The following is a 14,438-nucleotide window of genomic DNA, read 5'->3' on the forward strand; positions in this document are numbered from 1 at the left end:
TGTATCTTTGGGGTAAATCCCCAGCAGTGCAATTGCTGGGTCATAGAAGCCCGCGTATTTTGTATGAACCCCACACTCTCTCCCCTCATGGGGGAGTGGGCACAAACCCTTCTTGCCTTTGTGGGGTCCCTGATACAGGAGAAGAGGGGTGCTTGGGACTGCATCCTAACCTCAGGCAACCTTTGTTCTCCTTCCATGCCAGCCCAATACATGGTGTAGACACGGCCCTCAACACCTGTCTTGTGGGGCTACCTCGGCCACACTGCTGATGTCTGTTGCCTTTCAGCTGGGTGATGACTCCTCAGTATTAAACGTGCAGACATGAGCCTTCTATAAACATGGCTAAGCTCCCGGACTCGTAGATGCAGACCAAACAAGAGCTGAGCCCGGCGAGCTTGCAGGGGTAGGGGGTGGAGGGGGATGAGGAGGCACAGACCGGCTCGGGGTCACCAGGGGGCTCGGGGTCACCAGGGGGCACCGTCCTGCTCACGGCCCAGCCTCACCTCAGCCTTTCCCACCCAGGTCCCCCCTGTAGAGAGCCTGGTAAGAGTCAGATCTCATGGTTGAGAAACAGGCCTCAGAAAGAAAAAAGAATAACATCAGAACCTATTTTGGTTTGATAGATGAAGCAGTCTTTAGTCTTCAAGTATATAAAAAGATCAGGGTTTTTTTTTTCTATTTTTAGGGGGCTATTAAAGATCTCTATGACTAGAGAATAAGAGGGAATTAGAAAGGCTGTCAGTAGAATTTTCCACCCTTAAAGAGCAAGGGGCCTGAGGTTGTTAGAGCTGTGGTCCTGTGGGGATCTCTAAAGGCAGGTGGCTTCTTGGGACCTCTGAGAATTCACAGTTTTAGGGAATAGGGCTTTGTGGACCTCAGTGCTACTTTTACCAAGTTGAGCTTTGCCTTCCAGATTCCGTACATAGAAACCAGTGCCAAGGACCCACCTCTCAACGTGGACAAAGCCTTCCATGACCTGGTTAGGGTAATTAGGTGAGTGAAGCAGGCCCTCTGCGGCAAGGTGGGCCCCAGGAGGACCAGAGGGTGCAGCTTCTTGTTCCAAGGCCTGGGCTGCGTGCTTCTGGGCCTGTTTTGGATTTCTTATCCCTCTGTCCATTTTTTTCCCCTGCCCTTCCCACCCTTCCCACCCACCTTTGCACATGCACCCTCACCCCAGGTGAAGCCTGAAGCATAAGCTGGAGGGAGGTGCCTTCCTGCCTGTGGTACCAACTCAGCCTCCTCTCTGGCTTCCCCTGGGCGCTGCAGCTCAGGCTCCTGCTGCCCTCTGCACTGCCTGCCTTCCGTGTTCTCCCAACACCATGCCTGTCAGCACCAGAGGAAGTAGGCCGCTCTGCTCTTCCCCCTACCCACCGACGTCAGCGCACCCTGCAACATTTCACCTAAATAGCTACCATTTGGGTTCCTAAGCTCAAGATGCTGAGGTGTTGCACATGTGCCTGCTTTGCAGACTGCACACATTGCCAGTGTCCAAGTGTTCCCATCTGCCCATTTCCTAAATCTGCAACATACAGATCAGCTTAACCAGTGGTCCTCACATAAGCACGTAGTGTGAGGCCATGTGCTGGCGAGTTCTACGGCTGCCGGTTAGTTATGAACTCGTGCTCTCCCCTGCTACTTCTCGGCCCCCCCGGATACACACACACACACACATGCACAAACACACACACCCCTTTTCTCATCATTCCCCCGTATGGACTGCGATAGTGCAGCCCTCGTTTTAGGCTTTAGCTGGCAGCTCTGCATTCTCTTGAGCTTTTGCCTCCAGTTTGGGTATGCCACCCTGCCCAGAGCTGGTGGTGTCTTGGTTATGGACCGGTAGTTCCAGGGCAGGTTTTTAGACTTAGGAAGAGTTAACAGAAAACATATAAAAAGCTTTTACACTCGAGGGGCTTGCCATTTTATTTAAAATACAAAACACAAAAATAGCGGCCAATACTGAATAGCTCATAATGCAATTCATGATTTAAATAATTGCAGCCACAGCATGATGTCAGGAATTCTCACCAGTATTAAGACAGGCTTTGCCCTGTCCTCTCTGCCTTCCCACTTTCTTTGCCCCAGAGACACTCTCCAAGCGAGGCCCTCCCCCAGGGTCCAGAACAGGCCTGCCACCTGCACACCCAGGGGCAAAGGAGGAGCAGAGACCATTCTGACTCTGTTTTTCTGCTGTCCTCAAAAGGCAACAGATTCCAGAAAAGAGCCAGAAGAAGAAGAAGAAAACCAAATGGCGGGGAGACCGGGCCACCGGCACCCACAAACTGCAGTGTGTGATATTGTGACAGGCCTGAGGCCCTGGCGACAGTGACCGTGGACCGGCCAGCCCTTGGGACCCTCCACTGCCTAACCACACTGAAAACCATTTCTAACCACGACCCTTGGCCCGAGGACCTGGCATGAGAAGGGAGAAAGGGAGGGCGGGCAGGGAGGAGGTAGGCTCTGGCTTTGCCAGAACGGCACAAGCCTTCCCATGTCTCACAAGAGACAGGGAAGCAACACGAAACAGAAGCAGCATCCAAGCATCCCTCATGTTGATTCAAAGCAGCTGTCCCTCATCTCTGGGTGGCTGTGTGGTGGCTTTGAAGTACACGGTATCAGCGGGATGTGGAAGCGAGGATCCATGGACAGAGTACCAAACAAGCCATGATCGATTCCCCCACACCCCCCTGCCCCCAGCCCAAAGTCTGAGCTTGGGTGTCTTTTGTAGATTTTTAAATTATTTTAGTGATTATAATTTTATTAAAGGGGTCTGTGCCCACTGACTGGCAGAGCTTCGTATCTTCAGCAGGCCTGTCTGAGACCACGTCTGGAATATTGTTGTTGTTTTTAACTGAGTTTTCCCCTGCAGTGCCAAAACTCAGCTCAGCATGGAAGAGGGGGCACCGAGAGACTCGTGGCCGGAGGCCTGGGGAGAAGCACCCCACTCATGGCCTCCAAACCAGAGAGAAGAGAGACACGTTCACCCAGAAGGTTTTACTGTGCTTGAGATTGCAGGTATTAGGAAGCAGAATTGTATTTTGCTGAGCGGAGAGGCTGGCAAGAGCATGTCAGTTTTAAGAGGGGTTTTCATGATCCTGGAAATAGAGAAATTAAGCCGATTGGCTTTGCAAAAGCGTTCGTCTGCATTGCAGACAATGTGGACCAAGCTCTGTGCTCCGAGGGCTCTCCTGCATGTATCTCTTCCTGCTTTCCCACCACCTGCACTGCCTGGTGCCTCTTGGATGCAAACCCACGGGCATGGAGGTTTCAGCACGTCACGGTAGGCTCATGTGGATGCCATCCAGAAGGCTCTAGTTCTTGCTGAATCTTAACCAAAAATGATCCAATACTGTTATTGCTAAAAACAGCACCAAGACCCAAAGCCTTTTCCATCTGAGTCCACTAACCACCGCTCCTTAAAGCCCAGTAAATGAGCAAACCCTGCTGAGCATTTGCAACCCTACGATTAGCTTGCCTTTCTGGCACACACTTTTCTTAGCTTCTTGGATCTTAACTATAAAATAATCAGAGGAGAAAGAAAGGTTGGGGTGATGACATGGCCCCCACATGTCATGTTTCTATAAGGGGTCATCTCCCCCCAGCTTCCTGACGATGCCACGTCCCTCTCAGGTGCTGCTGGTATGATCCAAAGACTGGATTTTCCCAGCCAGGGAGGGTGAAGGTGCAGCAACAACAGTGCACCCCTGACAGAAGGTCAGAAGATGAGGCAGCATGGCTAGTGGCCTCATTTTCCATTTACAGATCAGATCACTAGGCAAACTAGAGCATCCCTAACAGGTGGCCTGGCTTCCTCTTTGGTGAAAGAAACCCTGAGAAAGTGAACACCCAACTGGACATCAAGACACCTGCATTCTTGTCTGGTTTTGAGAGTGTGCTGCGTTCCTAACTCAGCAAGATCACCAGCACCAGGGGGCCCAGCGACTCTGTGTCGAATGAAATAATTGGGACTTGGGTTAATTGGAAAATCAAACTTTGTTTGTCCAAATGGCCCTTTTTCCCCCTGACCCTGAAAAGAAAGAGAACAGAGAACATTCCAGGTCATGCACTTCAGCGTGTCCCAAGATCCGATCATATTAATGGGCATTTTAAACACTCACAGGACAAGGCCCTTTCCGACCCTTCTGCTCCTCTGAGCCGAGTCCACAACAGCTGCGGGTGCAAAGGGGATGAGGAGACTGCAGCAAGACAGGCGGGAAGAAGTATGGATGGAGTTGCTTTGCGCAAAGGAGTGGTGGAGTGTGGCGGGAAGCCCTGCGCACAGGGGAGCGGCCACTGCTGGAAAGCAGCTCCTGGGCACAGACGACCACCACGTGCCCCTGCTCCCTGCTGTCTGCAGAGCCTGCAACTTCTTGGCAGCACGAGATCCTGTTGGAGGCGGATCAGCTGACCTAGAATGAAGCCCTTAGCCATGAAGGTAACCAAATAAAGGGGTTCCATCTGCTTCTGGTCCCTCCCTCAACAGGGGCAGTGCATCTGCCCACCCCGACCCTATCTTCCGGGACATCTGTCCTGCAGTCAGCCCACAGCTCAGCTCCACAATGCTCGAAGGAGAAACTGGTTAAGGAAAGGCCTTCTTCTGCTGAGTCAGGGGTCAGGCTTCAGCTTCCATGACCACCCTGTGTTCCCCATAGGTGAGACAGAGGACACTTTTCAAAGACCGTTCTTCATGTTTTAGAGAATTGTGTGCTTCCAGATAGGCCAGAATGGAGTGTACCTTCGGGCATCCCCCGTACAATATCTTCTCCATGGTCATGTGGCAGGGTCAGCTGGGATACCCATTGGCCATGCTACTCCATGACTTGAGGTGTCCAATGGGACTTGTGTCTTTGGTGACATTTTGGTGTTTCCACTGGTTTTCCAGACCACCAAATAGTGCTAATTTTACATCTCCCAGAACACACGCTTCCTAAAATCCCCTCACCCCATGCCTTTGCCACTGTGTGCTCTCAAATCTCCTCCTCAAATTTTGACACCCCCAACTAGGGCTACTTTTCTATCCAACAGGTAATTTTAGCCATCTTCCCCACCCCTACAGCCTGGGGCTCTAGCCACTGACTTTTCCTATACTTTGACGCATGGAGGTCACTTGGATGGTTTATATTAGGACTTTGACCCCACCTTGTGTTGTCTGCTGTGCAGAGTGCCTGGTAGCCTAGTGTGGCCAATCTCACTTTGCCGGGAGATGTGACCCACTAACACGTGGCAGCTCTGACCCAAAGGCCCCTCAGTCATGTGACAGTAAATCTGGAGCCACAGATTCCCTCCATTAGCAGCCCACTGGGTTAGAAATTCCATGTTGGGTTTACATAGAACGAAAGATACTTGAATTGTTGAGCGCCCGTGAGTGCACAGCTTCTGCTACCCGGTATTAACAGATGGCCATTGTTGTGAAATGGGAGTGATGCCTGAGGGTCTTGATGATGCTTGAGCCTTTTATGTAACTTTTTATTAAGTCTTTGTGTATCTCAACTCATTAATAAAGAAAAGAAGAACACTTGTCTTATATCCTCTTATTCAGATATTCCTAAAGTTTTGCTGAGAACATTATAAGTTGTCCGTGTCTGGCCCGGGAGACCTATCAGAGTAAACCTGAAGTGGGGAGAAGACCACTGGTGGCCATGAGGAGTGTCTCCTTCCTCTCAGGAGCCAGAGGATGAAGGCAAGTGGGTATGGTGATTAGAGACACAGCCTCTTGATGTGTGGCAGCCCCAGATTTGAGTTCTGCCACCGACTTTTATGTGCCTTTGAGCAAGTCCATGCTTCAGTCTCCAGCTGCCCTGCCTGAGAACGGGATAATAGTGTGCACCTCCTAACTGGACTGAGGTTGAAGCTAAGTTATGGTATGGATCTCAGAGATGGTGCTCTCTGTAAAGGACACTGGGCTGATACTGCTTTCCATGGAAGCTGCCCCCTGCCCCCATCCACAAGATCAAAGTCTTTTGTTCATTGTGGTTTCATTTCTCTATTAATTGAACCTGGTGGGCAATTGGCCAAGTTGAGTCTCTCTAGGTCCTTTATCCAGGGACTAGAGACCAACTGACCATATCCTTCTCTCGGGACGTCTTTGGGGGGTGATAGCTAAAGCATGTAGACCCAGATTCTTCTCAAACCCTCTGGACTGGGAGCAGACCAGTGTAGGAGCAGTGGTGTGGCCACTGGGCTGACTGCCTGTGCATTTCTTATTCACGTATTTATCAGGAATTGGGCTGGGTGGTAGGTCTATGATAGTGAGCAGAGCAGACAGTCTTCTGGTCATCAGCTCTCCTTTAGTCCTGAATTAGTTTCCTGTGGCTCTTGTAACAAATTACCACAAACTTTGTGGCTTAGAAGTTTATTCTCTCACAGTTCTAGAGGCCAGAAGTCCAAACTCAATACCAGTGGGCTGAAGTCAAGGTGTGGGCAGGACTGTGCTCTCTCTGGAGGCTCTGGGGGAGAACCCACTCCTTGCTTCTACCTGCTTCTGGAGCTGCTGGCATTGCATAGCTAGTGACCATTTCCCCCCAGTGTTCAAGGCCAACATCTTCAAATCTCTGTCTTCTCTATCTTCACATGGCCTTCCCCTCCCTATGGCAAGCCTCCGTCCCTCTGAGCTGATGCTCCTTCCTTACTGAGAAAGTTGAAGCCAGCTGAACAGAATTTCCACAGCCTCCTTCCACTGCCTCCACCCACCTCCTAGCATCTGCACCCACACACTGCCTTCTCGGCTGCTACAGGCAAACCATCCATGCTCCTGGCTGAAGCCAGTCCCTTCTCATGGGTATGAGAACACATCCAGGACCTCCCTCTGGCTCTTCATCTCTCTCTCCCCTACATCATCTGTTCTCTCTCTTGGATCTTTCCCATCTTCAAACAAGAGCAAAACTTTCCTTTGATACACTGCATTTTCCAGCTACCACTAGCTTCTCTGTTGCCTTTTGTAGGAAGCCATCTTTAAAGGGTAATCTACACTCAGTCCATGAATTGCTCGCATTCCTTTCTCTTTAAACTACTCTAAACAGACTTTGACCCATCGTTCTACTGCCACTACCACCCTTCTTCTCAAGGTCAGCCATAACTTCCATCTTGCTAAATTCAGTGGCTGGTTCTCAGTCTTTTCACATTTGATCTCATTAGTGCAGTTGATCACTTCCTTGTTCAACTTTCTTCCGTTGGCTTTTAGGATTCTATACCTGTGTGTTTTTCTCCTTCCTCATGGTCACTCCCTAACCCCCTTTGCTGGATCCTCTTCCTCTGTTGGAGCATCCCATCGCTCAGTCCTTGGTCTTCAACCAACCATATGATCCAGTAATTCCGCCATTGGGTATTTATCCAAAGAAAACAAAACACTAATTCAAGAAGATGTATGCACCCTTATTTTATTGCAGCATTATTTACAGTAGCCGAGATATGGAAGCAACATAAGTGTCTACCAATAGATGAATGGATAAGAAAAATCACACACACACAAGAACATTATGCAGCCATAAAAAGGATGATACTGTGCAATTTGAGACAACATGGATGGAGCTAGAGGGTATTTTGCTAAGTGAACGAAGACCCATAGGCCCCTCAGAAAAAGACAGTATATGATTCCACTCACAAATAGAATGTAAACAACAACAACAGAAAGTGAATAAATGAAAAGCTGAATCAAACCTGCAGATACAGAGAACAAACCTTTGTTGCCAGAGGAGATTAGGGTGGGAATTGGGGCAAGAGGAAGGAGATACAGGCTACCAGGTAGGGAATGAGTAAGTCATGGGGATAATAGGCACAGCATAAAAAATACAGCCAATGAAACTATAAGTGTTGTAATGGGACAAATGGTAGCTACACTTGTGGTGAACATAGTATAATGTATAAACTTGTCAAACCACTAACTGGTATACCTGAAATAATATAACATTGTGTGTCAATTGCACTTAAAAGAATTTTGTTCAAGGTAATGTATAGACTTGTAGAATCACTATGTTGTACACCTGAAACTAATAACATTGTACGTCAACTATACTTCAATTAGAAAAAGTCTCCACGTCATGGATTCACAGCCCAATGGGGATGATGAACCATTATGATCTGTGCATTAAGAGGAATCCCTCCACCTGGGGGAGCCACAAGGGGCTCTCATAAACTTAGTACTCCGTGGTTGAGGAGGTTGTTCACTGACTAGATGAGAATTTCAGGTACATATTGGGCCCAGTCGTTCCATCACTTGTGAAGATTAAAGGTTTAACTGCCCAGGTTCCCAGGACTATTTAAAATAAACTCCGCCTCCATCTCCACGCACATCTGAAGAGGCAGTTCCCAGGTGTCCCATGGATGTCAGCATCACCCAGGAGCTTGGAAATGCAAACTCTTGGGTCCTGTTCAGACCTACTCAGAATCCACGTGGTAGCAAGATCTGCAGGTGATCCATGTGTGCAGCCCAGCGAAGTCTATCAATGCCTTAGAACATCAGCCCAGCATCAGGACACCATCTAGTCCTGGACTCACGAGCCTCAGACCCTGTTCAACCACGTCCAGCCAGACGAAGCCTCCTTGGCATTCAGCTTGGCTGTGAGAGTTTTGCTCCTCTGCCTGTAGCAGCAGCAGGAGCTGCCTGGCAAGGCAGTGTGCTCACAAGTGTCCCCCCAACCCTGGTCAGCGGGACACCCTTAGTTATGAGGGAGATTTTACACAAAGGGAAGGGGACCCCAGTTTGCTTATCAAACACTCTAGTATTTGCCTTCGAGTGTGGACAGCTATGTTTAGTGTAAAGAACAAGAGAACTCACAATCTGAGCTAAGGACATAGGAAAGCTCTGGGTTCTTCAGGCACTTGGCAGGTAGGATGTTCTATGCAAGCTGCAGACACTCTTGTTCCCCAGGACTTTGACTTTGCAAAGCTCCAACAGCATGCCAAAAAGCTCGTTATCATGGTAATGTAAAAATGTAAACATAAAAAAGAAAACTGAGTTCACATGGAGCCAAGCACTGATGGACACTTCCAGTAGAATGTACATCCTGGCAATGATGTCGTAAACCACGGACTCTGACTCAAACTCCGCCTCCTAGACAGTCCTGGCACCCACGCCTGGGCTGATGAACAGAAGTAAAACAATTGTGATAAGTGATTTGCAAAGTGTGGTCCCCAGACCAGCAGCTTCAGCATCCTTAAAGGAACTTAAAGGAATGCAGATTCTCTGGCCCCATCTCTGACCTACTGAGTCAGAAATTCTGGCAATGTGTGTTTCAACAAGCCCTCCAGGAGATTATGGTGCTCCCTCAAGTTTGAAAACCTCTGTATTAATACATGTAAGTAAAAATAAAACCCCCCACCGCATACAGGTAAATGACAGATTGTCCTGGTCTCATCTTCAGGACAGCAGCAGGCAATCTGGACAGAGGTGTCCGCGTCCTGCCCCTGTCCTTCTGGCATTGGGTTTATGAGGCTCCCTCGAGGTCTAGAACCCAGGGATCCCAGCGGGGGGGCGGGTAGTAACCTCACCTCCCCGGGGTGACAGTGGAGTGGCTGACCCTGCCTTCCCTCCCCCAAAATCATATGCAGAATTTATATATATACACACACATGCATCCTTCTGGAGCCTCTCATATTGTATCAGATTCTTACTGTACCGCTGTGTATTATCCAACAAAAGCTGAACCTTAAGTCTCCTTTTCTGGGGAACCCTCTTACACTGTTGGTGGGAATGTGAACTGGTGCAGCCACTCTGGAAAACTGTGTGGAGGTTCCTCAAAGAGTTAAAAATAGACCTGCCCTACGACCCAGCAATTGCACTGCTGGGGATTTACCCCAAAGATTCAGATGCAATGAAACGCCGGGACACCTGCACCCCGATGTTTCTAGCAGCAATGTCCACAATCGCCAAACTGTGGAAGGAGCCTCGGTGTCCATCGAAAGATGAATGGATAAAGAAGATGTGGTCTATGTACCTATGTACCAGGTTTATGTATCTTTGTACAGATACAATGGAATATTACTCAGCCATTAGAAACGACAAATACCCACCATTTGCTTCAACGTGGATGGAACTGGAGGGTATTATGCTGAGTGAAGTAAGTCAATCGGAGAAGGACAAACAGTGTATGTTCTCACTCATTTGGGGAATATAAATAATAGTGAAAGGGAATATAAGGGAAGGGAGAAGAAATGTGTGGGAAATATCAGAAAGGGAGACAGAACATAAAGACTCCTAACTCTGGGAAACGAACTAGGGGTGGTGGAAGGGGAGGAGGGCGGGGGTGGGGGTGAATGGGTGACGGGCACTGAGGGGGGCACTTGATGGGATGAGCACTGGGTGTTATTCTGTATGTTGGTAAATTGAACACCAATAAAAAATAAATTTATTAAAAAAAAGTCTCCTTTTCTGACTTGAGGACCTTCTGGCAGTTTTGCAGGCACTGAGAGAGGGAAGAGGAAATGAAAGGAGCAAAGATCCACATACTTTTCTAAGAAGCTCTGACAAAATTCTTCATTGGTTGACACATCCTTGAACCTGCCCCCACAATATCCTGAGGGAGGGGCTCGTGCCCCTGCTCGCAGTTCCCCACATGACTAAGTAGGTGACCCACACATGACTCACTCACCTCCCCCGCACCGTGGTCTGCCTCACCTGCCGCTCAGGCCCCCACCTCCTGGTCCAGAATTGATGAAATGCAGACAGGACATTAGGGATGCTTGACAGCACCAGGACTACCCGGCTGCCTGCCACTGCCTGCCACTGGAAGCCGCTGGGGAAGGGGGGCAGAGGAAGGATGTAAGGCATGTAGCAAAGACACTTGACATCTGATGCCATTTCTTGAATTCATAACTACCTAGGCCAGGGGTCTGCAGAGGGCTGCGCGTTAGTATTAATATCACCCTGGAGCTTGGGGAAGAAACCGCAGAGAATCTGGTGTGGGTGGCTTGGGTTGGGGCCCAGATGCGAAGACTGTTCTAAGTGCACCGGGTGATTCAGCTCCATAGCCAGGGCTGAGACCACTGGCTGGTTCCACTCTATCTGGTCCCCTGCATTCACTGGCTTTTCAGTGAATAAAAGAAACAGCTGCCTGGAGTTGTCTGTGTCTGAAGTTACTAAAGGACCCCAGTTTCAGGGCGCCTGGGTGCCTCAGTGGTTGAGCATCTGCCTTTGGCTCAGGGTGTGATCCTGGGGTCCTGGGATCGAGTCCCACTCCAGGTCCCTCCATGGAGCCTGCTTCTCCCTCTGCCTGTGTCTCTGCTTCTCTCTCTCTCTCTCTGTGTGTCTCTCATGAATAAACAAATAAAATCTTTTAAGAAGTTTTTTTAAAAAGGACCCCAGTTTCCCAACCTTTTGTAAACTAACACTTTTCGTTACAGCAGGTCCTCTCGGAGCCTGGCTTGACTTGTTGATTCATCTGGTCACAATCGACAAATTCACATCCCTTCCATTTTTATATCCCCAGGTCCTGGTGGAAGCCTAGTAGTACAAAGCTTAATGTTTATTGCATGAATTAATAATTATTACAGCTTTCAGCGGGGGCCTCCGTGCCTTAAGCCTAAGTCGGATAAACTCATCCCACAGCCTCCCCACTCTCAAGTTCAACCCCTGTCAGTTTCCACAAAGAAAGCTCATCCTTAGCAACCATTCCTGAGTTTGCTGAGGACTTGGGGGTCCCAAGGATGGCCCCTCCACTGTCAGGGCCTCTCCCTTGCCATGGCAGACTTTCCACCACCATCAGCCCCCGGAGCAGCTAAACACCCACCCCTCAGATTCCCTCACTGTGCGTGCTTTGCTTTCTTGTGCCACAACGCCATAATCCCTTCCAAGGCTGTGATATCATTCTGACCGTCAATAGGGTGACTGAAAGTCCCAGTTTGCTCAGGACTGAGGAGTTTCCCAGGATGTGGGCCTTTCAGTGCTAAACTCAGAAGTTGGTCACCCTACTTCAAGGGAGCCCTTGATGCACCCTGAAATTTTTCTGCTTGTTCTATAGCAACCGTACCAGTAGCTCTGAACTAGGCGGTTTAGTTTTGAATGTTAGCATCCTTCGTAAGCACCTGGGAGCCTGGTAGAGACGTGGGAATTCCTGATGCCGCAGGTGTGGGGTGGCCTGGGGACCTGCCTTTCTCCCAGCTTCCCGGGGACATGATGTGGCAGGTCTGGTAGCACACTTTGAGAACTCAGAATGAGCTAATGCACGTAACGCCTTCAGCAGAGGGCTTGGCACGGGAGGCACGTGCCACGGACCCCGGCTACCAGCAGCGTTGGGCCGCGCCCTGACCGTGGGCCGGAAGCTATGCTATTTACACACACGTTACCTCATTAATCCTCATGGGCCCTCTGTGCAGTAGGTGAGACAATGCGTGTTTTGCAGAAAGAGAAACCGAAGTCGGGGGACAGCCAAGTGATCGGGCCTGATTTGCACCTGGTTCTACCCTCTATCCGGCTGCAAAGCTACACGCTCAGTTCACTGCCACCCCTCCCTACACTGAAGACCTGCTGCTCAGCTAGCTACGCCACCCTCTTTAATTTTAAGTCGTTTGAGGAAAATCGTTCATTGTATTTCCCACATCCCGTCTTCTTCCACGTGAGCAGAATGCAGATCTACTTCCCCTCGGTGACTCAGCAGCAGCATTTGGAACCTAGAGACATAGTCTCTAGTCCTGTCCCTCCTGCCCCTTTCTCCAACCTTTTTCTGAGCCAGGCCAGCCCCTGGCAATGAGTAGAATAGGACCCCAGAGGCCTCAAGTCTGGAGGCCTTCGCTTCCAGCCCACAGGAGCACCCCATATTTAGGGATCCCTGGCACCCCACATTGGTCCTACCCCCTTGAAGGCTGCCAGGGGGAACCCTTGATGCAGGACATTACAACTGTTTTTTCTGGGACTCTAACAGCTCCTCCCCACCCCCAAATGAATCCAGACTTTTGTTCCCTATCTGTGGTTGGGATTGCTGACATTTCCAGTATTACAGGTACCCAGAGGTTTGTAGGTGGGGGTAAGAGCATGGCTGTCCAGGTCTTGCCAGCTATAATGCTGCCTGAGGACCTTAGGCAAGTTGCCGACCACTCTGTGCCTTGATAACCTCATTTGTCAAATTGAGTTGATGATAATAATTGTACTTCTTAGGACTATTGGGCTATTATTAGGTTTGAATCTGATATACACCCTTAGAATAATGGCTGGCACATTGAATCTGTATTTATATGTTAGTCATTAGAAACGACAAATACAAAAAAATAAAAATAAAAAAAATAAAAAAATAAAAAAATAAAAAAAAAAAGAAACGACAAATACCCACCATTTGCTTTGACGTGGATGGAACTGGAGGGAGGGTATTATGCTGAATGAAATAAGTCAATCGGAGAAGGACAATTATTATATGGTCTCATTCGTTTGGGGAATATAAAAAATTAGTGAAAGGGAATAAAGGGAAAGGAGAGAAAATGAGTGAAAATATCAGTGAGGGTGACAAAACATGAGAGACTCCTAACTCTGGGAAATGAACAAGGGGTAGTGGAGGGGGAGGTGGGCGGGGGGGTTGGGGTGACTGGGTGATGGGCACTGAGGGGGCACTTGGTGGGATGAGCACTGGATGTTATGCTAAATGTTGGCAAATTGAACTCCAATAAAAAAAATTAAAGAAAAAATAAATGTTAGCCAAGATCCCAGAATCCAATCACTAAACGCTTTTGGAGTATCTACCAGTAACTCCAGCTGCCATTTATTGAACATTTAGCAAGCACCTGTCATTGTGCTTTGCATGGATCATTTCACTTAAGGCTTGGAGGAGCTGGGTAACTTGCCCAAACACAAGCCCCAGTAAGTGGGGTGCAAGCAAGGATGCCAGTCTAGGCCAAGCTGCTCTGCACAGCCCCCTCTGCCTCCCTTGTGGAGCAGGTCCTGAGCTGGGCATCAGCAGGGAGGCTCAGCCTCACCCCATCGTCCTCCTTCCCTTGGATGGCCAACCTGGAAGGTTCTGACCTGCACCCACATCCTCTGGCCACAACTCCTGTCCTCCTACCTCTCAATGGTCTGCCTCACTTCCCCTGTCCCAGTGTTCTGCAAAGTGGCCTCCACACTCCACTCACTCTGCCTGTTGTCCTCTCCTTTCCCGGTCTGAGCTCTTCTCTGACCCAGCTCCCCATATCAATCAAAACAGATTTGACCTTCATGAAAAGCAATTTGGCATCCTGCATCCAGAGGTTTAAACGCCCCCCCCCCTCCTAAAAAATCCTCTCCTGGGACCCTCCACTAAAAAAATCATGCAAAGAATCATGAATAAAGATGATCTTTGAGTTTACAAGCCAAAAGAAATTGAAATAATCTAAGTGAACAATAATTGGAGAATGATTAAATAAGTAATGCTATACCCACAGAATGGAGTACAACCCAGCTATTTTTAAAAAGATTTTATTTATTTATTCATAGAGACACAGCTAGAGAGAGAGGCAGAGACACAGGCAGAGGGAGAAGCAGGCAC

At 49.0% G+C, this 14,438-nt stretch overlaps 1 protein-coding gene across 4 annotated transcripts in view; it reads left to right on the plus strand.

Moving 5' to 3' along the window:
* Positions 1-5,512, plus strand: part of MRAS (muscle RAS oncogene homolog) — a 55,762-nt gene extending 50,250 nt beyond the window's left edge. For 2 of the 4 annotated variants that reach the window (XM_041733900.1, XM_041733902.1), the window contains exons 5-6: positions 914-993; positions 2,201-5,512. In XM_041733900.1, coding sequence (XP_041589834.1) covers positions 914-993; positions 2,201-2,300 — 180 coding nt within the window. In that variant the 3' untranslated portion in view covers positions 2,301-5,512. The remainder of the gene's footprint in view (positions 1-913; positions 994-2,200) is intronic. The other 2 variants (XR_005984573.1, XM_041733901.1) reach the window with 2 other exon arrangements.
* Positions 5,513-14,438: the final 8,926 nt, after the last annotated feature.

This window comes from Vulpes lagopus, chromosome 19 (assembly GCF_018345385.1).
Source record: "Vulpes lagopus strain Blue_001 chromosome 19, ASM1834538v1, whole genome shotgun sequence".
Classification (NCBI taxonomy): Eukaryota; Metazoa; Chordata; class Mammalia; order Carnivora; family Canidae; genus Vulpes; species Vulpes lagopus.